This window comes from Vanessa atalanta, chromosome 20, assembly GCF_905147765.1.
Source record: "Vanessa atalanta chromosome 20, ilVanAtal1.2, whole genome shotgun sequence".
In the NCBI taxonomy this organism is placed as follows: Eukaryota; Metazoa; Arthropoda; class Insecta; order Lepidoptera; family Nymphalidae; genus Vanessa; species Vanessa atalanta.
Genome location: NC_061890.1, coordinates 1730129 through 1744545, shown reverse-complemented (window position 1 = coordinate 1744545; position 14417 = coordinate 1730129). Strand labels below are relative to the sequence as shown.

Sequence of the window (14417 nt, the reverse complement as noted above, 5' to 3'; positions counted from 1 at the left end):
CACAAGTTTTAAAAGTAGAACAAATACTAATGATTTCATTTTTTTTTTAATTTCAAACATATTATAAAAATATTCTGCAACAATTTACAAAGCATAACGACTAATTTAACAGTATTGCAAATTGCTAATATATTGTCCGGAACTTTAAAATCAACGCTTAATCTAACTTTTCCTCATGTTTTCTAACAATTTTGGAAACCAAATGTTTTGAACATAAGCTTTATAAATCAAAAGCGCTAAGCAACAGTGCAGCGGTTTTCGTTCGATGACCCACCTCCAGTTGAAGAATCTGGGAGTGGTTCTGAACTTCTACCTCCTCCGCTCCATTCGAGAGCATCTATCATCTCCATCAGTTCTTTGAATACAGCGATCACGCGCCAATTATATTTAGCCGAGCACTCAACATAACCACACTTCCAATGTTTGCGAACAAGGTTCACTATGTTCCTTCTCTTTTCTCTAGAATCACCGCACGCACTTTCAGCCATCGCCAATTGCTGGAGACCACTCGCCGCCGATGGTGTAGTGCTACACAGGAGGTCCTGTTTATTGCCGACTACCAGAACCGGTACATTCCTCATATCTCTACTTTCAACCATTTGATCTCTCAATGTTCGAATATACTGAAACGTTTCCACGTTCGACAGATCGAATACCAGGATATAGGCAGTGGCGTTTCGTAATCCATAAAATCTGTAATGAGCCCATTCGTAGTATGAATTAATTGGAAAGTAAGGTATGACTGGAACGTCGGTTATTTTAACTTCATACAAATGTTCGTTGATAATCACCGAAGGATAAAATGTATGTTTGCGGTCCGTTGGCACATATTCTTCCGAAAAGTCGCTCCAGACGAATTGCTGTAACAAAAGATATATTTTAATATTTTAAAGGCGGTAAATCTGTCAACAATTTTGGGTACACAAAAATATATTTTTTTTATATACTTCTAAGGAAATTTTCGCTAAGCGCTTTTACCAATTATATCGAGGATTTAGAGTCTCAAGCAAAATTTAAAATCTTCATGAGGGTCATGGGATCAGATGAATATATCAACCTATCCAATAGTATTTAATGCAGTCAGAAAAACTTTCTGCACCAATCCAATTGAACCAATACCAACCAAAGTATGCGCCGGCGACAAGAGCATGATGGCGATGGTAATTATTCAATCAAATTACAATTAATTCAAGTGATCTTTTACATATTTGTATTTTTATCTAACAAGATTAAATGTAAAGTTACCACCGTTTCGAAATAGATCTCGAATAGATCGTAGAATCTCCATAGAATAATCAAAATTTTTTTTATTTATTATTTACATAAAAAAATTAACATGAAGGCCATAATAATAAACAAATTAAAAATAATTACTATAAAATCATGATCGCGTGGAATAGTGGCAAGAATGCTAGAAGCATTTCCTCCTTGTATCGCAATTTCGATCCTCTGGGCAAAAATTGTTTCAGGCCTGCTGTCACCAATTTAAATAAAGCGAGGTGTTATGCTTTTAATATATTCATTAAGTACATACCATATATTGACCGAGCTATGCTAATGTAAGCTAAATAACTTTCTATGAGGTAGATTCCCAAGGACGCATGTCTGTAATCAATTTAGTATGTGATATAAAAATAGATTTATCTTTATTCGAAGTCACGTATCGTAATAACGAAACATTGAGACGAATCTTACTTGCCTAATGACTACGTGCCCGTTGGGACCATTCAAGTATTACGTAAGCAGGATTTTAGTAGTATTTAACTGACTCTCCACCCATCCATACCCAACCAACCCATAGGCTAACGCAAATATTTGTACATACATTTTTGAACTATTTACCCAAGTGTGTTTATGTGCATTTTTTTTTTAGCATTAGCAGCCTGTATTGCCATTTCCCACTGCTGGGTTAAAGGCCTCCTCTCCCTTGAGGAGAAGGTTTGGAGCATATTCCACCACGCTGCCCCAATGCGGGTTGGTGGAATACACATGTGGCTGAATTTCGTTGCAATTAGATACATGCAGGTTTCCTCACGATGTTTTCCTTCACCGCCGAGCAAGAGATGAATTATAAACACAAATTAAGCACATGAAGATTCAGTGGTGCCTGCCTGGGTTAAACCCTAAACCCTAAATCATCGGTTAAGATGCACGCGTTCTAACCACTGGGCTATCTCGGTGTTTATGTGTAGCAGTATTTAAAACTACAAATAAGAATTTATAGGGTCTAGAGAAAATTAATGGACATTTATTCGATAGAAGTAAATAGTGCTGACGTAATCACCATACCCCCGATACCCCATGTCATCAAAAATAAGCAAAGCTAAGACCGCCCGTCCCCCTTTTGATGTTTACGTAATACTTGAATGTTCCCTTTGATGGAAGTTGTATTACACATATATTTGATCCAACATTGCCGTATTGGTTCTTATATATTGAAATTATATGGCATTGGTAACAATATAATTTTCCCAGGACGTGACGAAAGAACAATATTGGATCAAATGTTGGTCTTTGTGAGGGGACGTTATTACATATAATTTTGAACATTTACGAGTTATATCATATTCAGAATGGGTTTGTCATGCATATAAATGGGCCATACGAACGCGTTGATGTATCTACTATGGTCCAAATTGTTCGTAAATATGGAAATATTTTGATATGGTTAGAATTCCAAGCGTGCTTCGTTTTGATTTTAAAGAATATACTTATAGCATTAGACGAATATCTACACTTTGCACACTTTTGTAATATAGGTTGACATTTGAATAAATAGAATTAGCTCGCAGACTCCATTACAATTTAAATAATCGTTCATCAAGGAGATTGAGAATTGTTTTACAGATAAACTAATTATATTTTATTTTTGGCAGACATTAAACGTACAGGAGGTTATCATTTCTCATTGCGCAATATCTTAATCGTTTGTAAATCCACTGTGTAGACTTTTTTTTTAAAGGAATAGGATGTCACTTTGCGTGATTTATTCATATACTCGTACATCCAAGCTTATTTCCATTGACTTGCTTTGATTGGCAATCGACTCCAGGAATAGTCGTATAATATTTTTAAATGCTACATAGTTTGTGTATTCACGGGCTTCATATAAATATTTTAAATTTTTAGTTCAAATGTACAGGCATTTTAGTAAGTTACTTAGGCAATATAAAAAAATGCCTTATTGCAGTATTATTATTGTAAATTGTATAGGAATGTCTGGGAGCGCTTTTAGAATAGAGTGTGTTATTCGTACAATTTTATTGGAATAGAATAATTCACTATTATTGTTTACCCTGAAGCTGAGCTAATAAATAAAGGTACAATTTGAATAATGGCTAACGACGTAGAAGTTCCATAACAAAAGGTAAATAAAAGGATAAATAAGGGTCCGAGGGAAACTAACCGTGTACATTCCGAAACGAGTTTTATATTACTCTCCACGCTCCAATTAAAGCTTTAAAACAATCATAAAAGATTAACTAATAATAAACGTAATAATTTCACCAGGGTACACAGGGTAATCGTTCTTTAAATGGACAATTTTACTTAAGAAAAGGATCCAAAAAATGTTCAAAATTATAAAATGTAAAATTCATGAAGATTTTTCGGAAACTAATGACTTTTAGATGGTAGTAAATCTTGGGAATTAAACACCTCCAGGCCGTTTCAAATAGAAAATACAAATAATTGTATTGTAAATACGACTGTTGAAAGAAATAAAAAGGGATAGAAAAAAAGAAAAGTCAAGCTGAGTTTCTTTCGCCGGTTCTCTTAAAATCTTAGGTGTTTCTTTTCGAAAGGTAAAAAAAAATTCTTGACTATCAATAAAGTATAACGATTCTATATTGAATAAAGATTTTTGAATTTGACTTTGAATCACATGTCCGTGAATCGTTGTATAATATCCTCCTTGGTCGCAAAGGTTTTTATTTACGGTATCTAGAAAGGTTTATCTACGTTTGATTGATATCTAGGTAACTATCATAGCTGAGACAAAAATAAAGGCCAACAGTTTGTTTCTAAGTAAAATTGTACATGAAAATGGTTAAAAAAAAAAAAAAAACAAAATATACCCCGCTGAGTTTCTTTCGCCGGTTCTTCTCAGGTCCGAGGTGCTAAATTCCGAACCGGTGGTAGATTTTTGACAATCAATAAGCAAGTGTAAACACTTCTATATTGAATAAAGATTTTTGACTTTTGACTTTGACACGCACACTAGGAAAATAGTTTGTCGTTTGGCGAGTGTCAAGCGTAGCTTTCACGCACACCAAAATAATTAAGTTGCTTGTTTGTTTTATTTGTTTTGTATTGCAACACTCTATCTAGGTATATAAATTACCTAAAACATTGTGTCTCTCGATTGCCTCATTCAATTAATCTGTTGTTTTTTATAAAGTTTAGTTTTTTTTTTTCAACAGACGAAACATTCTAAAAAATCTAGATCTAAAGAGATCGAGGCAGCTATAAGTTGATGACGACGTAAAATAAAACGTTTATCAGGAAATGCATCAAGCTACAAATCAGTTAGAGACAATTATGGTAAAGACATTTTTCGACTCATGAAATAAACGATTGTATCCCTGAATATTTAAATATTTGGAATTTCACAATCAGTAGTTACGCTGTAAAAACGTAAATATGTAATAGGAATATAAAAAACTCTTGGATTTTTCTTTTAAATCTCAACTGTATGAGCTACTCTCAGGGTTTTCATACGTATATTTATGCACAAAATAGTTCAATTTATAAAATTATTTGCTTTTGAAGTAGTCGATGTCAATCAAAGCAGGGCAAGGAAAATTTATTCGTGTACTATTCAGTCTTTTTAGTACGGCTTCCAATCTGCCATAAAATCTCTCATTCAATGAACGTCAGAGATTGCGTTCCTGTTTTATTATTCAAGTAAGGTACAGTTTCATAGTAGCTATTAGGCTGGAGGCGAGCGTCAGAAATAAAGTATTCTAAATGACTCCTAATTATTCAAGCAAGGCTGAAAAATAGACGATAAAAAAAATAGAATTGGATACCAAATTTTAACCTCAACCTAAAGCTTGCTCTCCAAAACATAATATATGTATTTGTAAATCATAATTTTATAATAATAATGGAAAACGTGAGGCACATTGTTCTCCTTGGCTATATATATATGCGTACCGATATTAATGATCATTTTAATTCAGTAAAGCTCCAAGATTGGGCTTGCGATTGGACGTTGTTAAGTACTCATGTGATTAACATTCGTGGAAATTTTTTAAATCGGATTTTTTCGTTTAATTTGCGTTAAGGTTATTTAAATACTGGTCTTTATAATAGGCGAAACTTCCTGATTACTAACCATTAGAGATAATGGTGTTATGGAAATAGATGGTAAACCTCAGCCGCGTTTAACACATTCGTTGCATATTTTATGAGCCTTATCGTAGGTTGTAAATGAAATCTCCATATATTTTGTACCACGTAAGTAAATCCAGTTGGGAACAGTCTGTAAATATCTCACTGCTGGGAAAAACACTCTTGAGGTTGGACTCCACCATTCGATTCCAATGCTGGTTAGTGAATGCTTGTGTTTTTTTTTATATACCTCGTTATTGGTAAGTCGACGTATTTCCGTTAGGAGTTAATAGGTATGACGATTTGTAATGATTTTAACCAATAATGTATAAGGGGTTTTAAATTATCGCCAATCATCACCCCTACGTCTAATTACCAATAACCCTGTGTATTCAAATTAGGTGGACGACCCAATGTGGTGGTGGTGGCGAAAGTAATTTGAACCATTCCCTTACATCACCAATGCGTCACGAATCAAGGGAACTAAGATGTTATCACCCATCATACCAGTACTAAAATATGTGTGTATGTGTGTGGCGGTGGGATAAGGATGAGTGGGCTTGCAAAAAGCCCAAAACTCTGTCGAAATATTATTACCGCAAAGAACTAAACAAATTAAGCACATAAAATCGTATTGGTACTTGCCCGGGTTTCAATTTCGTAAAGTTTAGTAATTGTTGCAAGGTGTACACGAGGTCAGTAACTGGACCCAGTGACTTGGCATTTCGGACGCAGTAACTGGCTACATGTAGACAGTATCGGACAGAAAGTCAGTTGTAAGACAGTCAGCAGTCAGTATGCTACAAAATGGTACGTGAACACTCTATGACAAACTGGCAGCGACTGTTCAACTGCGTTCATACAACGCCAGTATCATGTGCTTAATTTGTGTTTATAATTTATCTCATGCTCGGCAGTAAAGGAAACCATCGTAAGGAATCTTTAATTCTTAATATCAATAAAATTCTTACACATGTGTATCCGCCGAACTGAATTTGAGCAGAGCGGTGGAATTAGCTCCAAATACTCTCCTCAATGGCAAGACATTTATAGACTGTTGATGTACTGTAAATTGTGTAATATTATTAAAAAATTAATTGTATTTTTTTTATAATTAGTTTTTACGAAACGTAGAACCTTTTTTATTAGTTTATTAATAGTAAATAGCTGTTTACTATTATATATATATATATATATATATATATATAAATAGTTAATTTTAATTTGATTCCAAATTAATTTATATATCAAACAAATATGATGAAAGTCGTACAATTTTTAAAATATTTGTCGTGTTAACGAAATCAATAATATTACGAGTGTGTGATTTTCATTTATAATAGCATTCATCAAAGCGAACTTTGTTTATGCTTCGTAAAATACGAAAAAAATAAATCAAGCCAATTTCATGAATTTAATTTCGTAGTTATTTTTGTACTTTCCAAATGGTAATTGGAGCTTGAACTCTTTGATAAAATTCATTTAGGTTTTGTGATCTTATTTTTAAATAGTATGATTGCAAATATTAGTAAACTATAACAGAATTTCACTTGGTGGTAGGTACGACACAAAGACGTCAGATATTTTACAGCCAAAGAGAATTACTTAGGATTATTGTGTTCCGGTTTGAAGGCGTTCGAAGTTCTGAATAAGCGCGTGTACAGGCACAATATCGTAGCGCCCAAGGATGGTGATAATTGTTACAGTGCTAGAGTATGGGCGGCTATTACCACTTACTATCAGGTGGACTTTTTGCGAAACTTGGAAAGTGTTTCGAAACCTGTGATACATAGAGGTAATAAATAGTACTTCGTTTATTTTTACTGTCTCTACTTCCTGTATAATTTCATTTCACACTGCTAGACATAGATCGAGATCTCTTGTCATAGATATTCTTATGGGTACTTATATTATATACGAATAGCGTAAGTAAATTTTTGTCCCAGTGACTATGGGACGATAGCTGATTACAAAAAAAGTCTCATCAAGTCTCAAAACGGTTATTGTCTCATTTTGAAAAGCTCCAGCCGTAGATGTGCAGAAAAATAAAGAAACTTCTTGTTTGCAATTTATTAAATTGTTATGATTTAACAAAGAATTAATTGTATAGAGCGGAAAGAGAGTTACTGGCCACGTAGTGAGCGGCGTTGTTTATATACAATAAAAAAATAAAAAAACAAATGAAAATCGTGCGAACTGACGTCGTCAGTTTACAATGATATTAAATTAAAAAATAACCTGTCATAGGTTTGTAAAAATCAGTCGAATCAACGAGAAGTTTCGCGTGCGGCCCACTATATTTCTATATTAAGTTTTTCAATTCGATGACAAGTTAAAGGGTTTTTCAGTCGCTAGCCGCCTAGAGCCTGAAAGTGTGTACACTCCCTTACCTCGGAAAGCACGAAAAGCAACTGGGACTGTACCTTAACTCTTTTCGGTCGCGTCGGATTTGCAGTTCCATCGGATTGTGAGAGTGAGAGTGAGTGAGAGGGCTCCTGTATTTTCGCACACACTTGTACACTATATTATGACATTTTTAACTTTGCCGTTTTATAAATTCAAATCATTTGTAAAAAATACATTGGTAAAGAAAGCATGAAAATTCGATACAAGATTATATAGATGATAAAAAAGCGTGGAGTTAATGCTGGTTGACATCCAGGCAGGATATTACATACATATATGATTGTATTTAACTGACATGACTGTATTTTTAAATATTGAAAAAGAGTAACTACTGAGTTTCTTACCGGTTCTTCTCGGTAAAATCTACATTCCGAACCGGTGCTTTACTTAATACTTAACTTATTTGATTAAAGTATATTTTGATTTTTTTTTATGGCATTGTTTGGCGGACGAGCATATGGGCCACCTGATGGTAAGTGGTCACCACCGCCCATAGACAAAGGCGCTGTAAGAAATATTAACCATTCCTTACATCACCTATGCGCCACCAACCTTGGGAACTAAGATGTTATTGTCCCTTGTGCCTGTGATTACACTGGCTCACTCACCCTTCTAACCGGAACACGACAATACAGTGTACTGTTATTTGGCGGTAGAATATCTGATGAGTGGGTGGTACCTACCCAGAAGGGCTTGCAGGTAATCACATTTAGGTAGCACATTTAGGTAGGGCAAAGCCCTACCACCAAGTAAATGTGATTTGATTTGATATGTCTTGCATACTTAGATCATTATTTATTAGTTTTTAACGAGAAATGATTTAAGCAATTGAACTTAATTGTTTATAAACAATGGCTATTAACATAACTTTCTTGTTGAATCACAATTCCTGTGTACTTAATCAATATTCTAGGCGAAACGTGAATCAAGCCCATTTTGACTAGTGAATGGATAAATATAATTGTTGAATGTTGGTTAATTATAATGATTATGAAATCTATATATTACGCTAATATATAAAATACTCAATATAAAGAAAATTATAGTTTTATTGTAAAAATATAATTTCAATATGAGTGAATTAGGTATTTGTTCAAGAGCTTAGAATGCTAACAGATGTATACATTTTTAATCAATACTTTCGTCATGGGACGAGATCATATCATTCGGTGTTAACGCTTCCCGCTGGCGCTTAGAACACATAGTCTACATTTTGTTCTAGGTATAGAGTTCCCTGAGCGGAACAATACTCTTGTTTAAAGTATATGATATTTCATAGTCAACTACCAACGTTATATTTTTAATGTGATAGGTAGGCAGTCTAGTTAAAGTGCCACATGTTGGTAAGTAGCACGAGCACCCATAGACATTGGCGCTATAGTAAATATTAATGATTCCTTACATCGCCAATGCGCCACCAACCTTGGGAACTAAGATAATATGTCCCTTCCTTGATACTAAGTATTACTGTTTTGCGGTAGAATATCTAATGAGGGGGTTATACCAAACCAGAGGGGTTGGCACAAGCCCTACCATCAAATGGTTTCTATACTAAATAAACACATTTCTTTATAATATTTTTCAAGTCTTTGTAAGCGTTGTAAGTCAATGAGTTCGTTTAAAATTATCAAAGAGCAATTTTAATTTTAAATAAAATATTTCATATTCTGAATAGTTCTTAGTTCTTGATAAATTTTTATGTGCTTAAAGTTTTTTAAAATTAAAATTTCATGCGTAGTGAAGGAAAAATCAACTTCGACTACATTTCTAAAGTGGTTCTTCAGTTTATGCAAAACTAATTTTCCGGTCTTTTATTGTCAGTTTTTCGCAGTTCATTTTTAAATGTGCATAACTTTTATACTTAACAGACAACTTAATTTCATCCTTAACACAAATAAAATAAACGTTAAAATCGCGAGATACAATCCAGCTCCATTTAGTTTTCGTATGATTCATTCGTGTTAATAAGAAGCTGGGATGGAACATATCGCGAGTAAATCTGCAAGTCTCGAATGTCATTACGTCACATGTGCGTCTGTAACACACATCTACCAACCCACACAGGCGGAGCATGGTGTGTATAAAGATCTAAAAATATCTTTAAAAGGAGAGTATGCCATTACGCATCATTACATTATCGATGTATAAAACAACGGTTTTAATTTTCTGTTTAAAATTTAAAAAAAAAACTGAAATATTGTAAAGAATTTGATAAGTGGTCACCACCGCCCATAGACATTGGCGCTGTAAGAAATATTAACCACCCTTTACTTCGTCAATGCGCTACCAACCTTGAGAACTAAGATGTTATGTCCCTTGTACCTGTAGTTACACTGGCTCACTCACCCTTCAAACCGGAACACAATAATACTGAATACTGCAATTTGGCGGCAGAATATCTGATAAGTGGGTGGTACGTACAGACGAGCTTGCGAACCGATGGTAACATACATACATTAGTTTCAAAACTGATCTAAAAGTGCTTAGGCCCTTATGGCCTACCTTCAATGAAGTTTATTTTGATTTGATTTAATATAAAGGCTATATATTTTAATTTACTATGATATACAAATATAAATACGGAATCGTTAATTCATAATTGTAATAAGTAGTAAGTCGCACGCGAAACTTCTCGTCTATTCAACAGACTTACAAACTTCATGACAGTTTTTTTTTTACTTAATTTCATTGGATACTGACGACGTCTGTTCGCACGATTTTCATTTGTTTTTTTTTTTTTATATACAGCCATAGCGCCTCTCTCTACGTGGCCAGTAAGCAGTTTTTCCGCTCTCTAAAATTAATTCATAACAATTTAATAAATTGCAATCGAGAATTTAATAAATTCCATACTTTTTTGCACATCTATGACTATAGATCTTCAAAATGAGACCATAACAGAATTTTTGTGTGCAGCTATCGCCCCATAATCACTGGGACAAAAGTCGGTCTACGCTATTAGTATATAATATTACTTCAGCGAAAAAGACATTTGTGTACTTGATGAGTATTTACCTGTATAATACTAGTTTTGCCAACGGCTGGCGCGCCCAGCAGTACCACTTTAATGAGGTCCAAGCTATCTGGACTTGGCTCCACGCTGGGCGCACCGCTCACCGTCAGGTTGCCAACACCACCGCGCTCCAAGTAATCCAGGTCCAATTCTAGAAAGAAAACGTTAAATTTAATAATAAAGTACATTACAATAAAACGTATCTTTTTTACATACATTAGCCTGTAAATTTCCCACTGCTGGGCTAAGGCCTCCTCTCCCTTTGAGGAGAAGGTTTGGAGCATATTCCACCACGCTGCTCCAATGCGGGTTGGTGAAATAATCATGTGGCAGAATTTCGTTGAAATTAGACACATGCAGGTTTCCTCACGACGTTTGCCTCCACCGCCGAGCATGAGATGAATTATAATCACAAATTAAGCACATAAAAATTCAGTGCTGCTTGCCTGGGTTTGAACTCGTAATTATCGGTTAAGGGGCACGCGTTCTAACCACTGGGCTATCTCGGCTCCGACTCAACAGTGATATTAAAGTTTGCATACACCTTACACCAGCCCCTTAAAAGCGAACGAAGTCCCGAAAAGAAACTAGTATAATACTACTCAAATTTAGTTCAAATAAAATACTATTAAGGCTTGAATAAAAACATAATTATACATGTATATTTACAATTTATTTACGGCAATGAGTGTTTTTTTAGTTGACTACGATATATAAGATTAATTATACATTCGATAAATGGTAATTTTAATTAAAAATAATTAAATTCATTTATAAAATTTTATCAACAATGATATTGCACTTAATTCATTTTAAAATTCATTTAAACTGCAATTCAATTATCACCTTTCCGAGCTTGCGGATAATTTGTAATTCCGCTCTCGTATTAAGGACCGTCGACGATATTAAATAATTACTGTGCTTTTTTTTTAAATAATTGCATCAACATGTTTTTTTATAGCATAAGTAAGTAAGTGGCAAATAGGCTATCTGATGGTCAGCGGTCACCACTGTCCGTAATTTTTTTTATAGATTCCCTACATTGCCAACGCTTGACCAACCTTGGGAACTATAATGTGATCTCCCTTGTATCTTCAGTTACATTAGCTCATTCACCCTTCAAAACGGAACACAACAATCAATAAATTGGTGGTAACTTCGACGTTAACCCAGTTGGGCTTACAGTCGTACCATTAAGTAAATGCTGATAGCGTTATATGATGATGAGAGTGCATAGTATCAGTAACTCTTTTATGGGATGAGACGACTTTAGATAGCCTCAGTACTCAGTACTTTCTTAAGATTTCTTTTAGTTTAAAAGATTGGATTCTTACTCTTGCGATAGGCTAAAATCTTCAGCAAACACTTTTTATTTACAATATTCATAATGTAACTAGTGATATGCTCCGGTTTTGCACGGACGCAAATTAATAAATAATGAAAACAATATGATACATAAGTAATTTATAGCATTTAGGCATAATGTGACTTTCTACCAGTGAAATTGGATGTTTAGTTCCAGCGACCTTACATATAAAAAAAGAAATTTTATTTCTTTATAATATTACTAGTTGAACCTGCGGCTTTATCCGCGCGAAATTTATAAAATTCAAAATTTCCAACTCGACAACAACATATTACTCGCATAGGGGTGGAGTTTTGTAAAATCCGTTCTTAGCAGATGTCTACACCCTATAAGGAACCTACCTGCCTGTTTTAGTTTCTGAGATTTCGGACTCTCGTTGAAGAAAGTTCAAGATCGTTTTTAAATAAGCACTACCCCTCCCATGCCGGTCTTCGCTCGGCGAAGCTCCCTAAATATGCAAAAGTTAATGACCCATGAGCATTACATATGGTCAAAAATAGAATAGAACGACCTTATAATAGCCTTTGTTTGTTGGCTCAGAATTTTTGAGCTAAGTGTGTTTATTAATCGCGTTTACCTAAACTTTTAAGCTGTTAAAATTTTTGGTTACTCTATATGACAGATGAGGTGGTCAAATCAACTCCCGTATTGTTGACATCATCGACATGTTTTTAAGATTTATTCTAAGAATAGGAATATATTTTATAAATATATGAATATGTTAGTGAATAATCAACAGATATGATTGATCTGCCCTGTGACCTATATCCCTCACTTTTATCCCCCCATATTTCCCGAAAGCATTATTAATAGCTTAGTCGATACGTTATTCATTACTGACAGTGTAATGACTATCGTATCATGGCAAACTAAGGTTGGAACATTTATCTTAATCACTAATGGAAATAATAATTTATCAAAGGTAGATAACCTTAGGTAGATTTGATTTTAATACTTTGGCAGAATCATTCATGTCATGAGTTTCTTGCCTAATCTTTGCAGAATCTTCTTTCCAAGCCGATGGTAGCTTTACATTTTTCATTTAACACTGTAACATGACAATTCAAAAATGCTTTTATGTGCCAACTTGAATAATGAAAACTTTGATTCTGAGTTTAATTCGTGTTCTTAATTTCAACGCGATATTTATTGAATTAAAATAACTGCCAGATATCTAGGAGATAATTGAACAAACTGGCTTGAGAATTATTTTTACTCGACTTTAAAAAGCTTGTTAATTCGGATTGTTTTTGGATATAGTGGAGGTCTTTAAAGCTTAAATAATCTATACTAATATTATAAATGTGAAAGTAATCTGTCCGTCTATTGCCCTATAAGGCCAAACCACTAAACCTAATTTGACGAAATTTGTTATGAAGAATGCTCGAACCCCAAGGAAGGACAGACATAGGTAAGAAATTACATACCTTTATATGTCTGACACATGGGACCAACCCCTTAAACCTTGAGTGAAGCCGCGATTGACAACTTGTATTGTATACATTTTGATACTATTTATTTTAATCAATCATATATGTTTCCAGATTAGCCCAATTTTATTTTGAATACTTCTCAACCGATTAGATCCATAAGGAACATAAGTCGAGGATGTGTCTCTTGTTCTGAGTACGTTTCTTGACATCTTCATGTTTTATTTACAAAACTTTAAAAAAACTTGAAATATTCTTAACGTAACAGACAACACTTTATTTTGCAGACCAATTTTATGAAAAACAAACAGACACCCTTTTCTACAATTTGAAAACGACGAATAGACCAGATATTATGTATTATTCCGTACCACGCATCCACAAAAAAGATTCCATTGTTATTTCGACCCTTATTCGGGTAAACTGACCGCCTTACCCAAAATGTAAAACTATTATCTTTTTTTTCACTTCTTTCTAAAACGTATGATCATATTATGATGATAAACTAAATAAGTCTTAAAAGTACTCACAGGAATTTTAGTTACTTTGATGTACACACACCAACCACAAACACAACATACATATCACACACACAGGACAAACATTGCACATATTTTCTTTTACACGACATTTAGTGAAATATTATTCCTCAATTGAAATTACACACGAGCGTGCATCCGCGTGAGTATTTTACCCACGGATATCCTACGATTATGGATTGCAAGCTAGCTAAGAGATCAGTAGTTCACCAGTTCACATATACTACAAATACCCCCTTTAGCAAATAATATTATTTTTATTATTATTGAATAAATGATTACTATTGAATGTGTTTGAATAAAAAATCATAAAAATAAATTATTGCATA

The 14417-nt window shown here is 34.0% G+C and overlaps 1 protein-coding gene across 1 annotated transcript in view; it reads right to left on the bottom strand.

Moving 5' to 3' along the window:
• Positions 1 to 236: 236 nt before the first annotated feature.
• LOC125071796 (ras-like protein family member 10B) overlaps positions 237 to 14417 on the bottom strand; it is a 34321-nt gene continuing 20140 nt past the window's right edge. Inside the window, exons 2-3 of the mRNA XM_047682179.1 lie at positions 10756 to 10904; positions 237 to 860 (exon numbers count right to left, since the gene is read on the bottom strand). Coding sequence (XP_047538135.1) covers positions 237 to 860; positions 10756 to 10904 — 773 coding nt within the window. The remainder of the gene's footprint in view (positions 861 to 10755; positions 10905 to 14417) is intronic.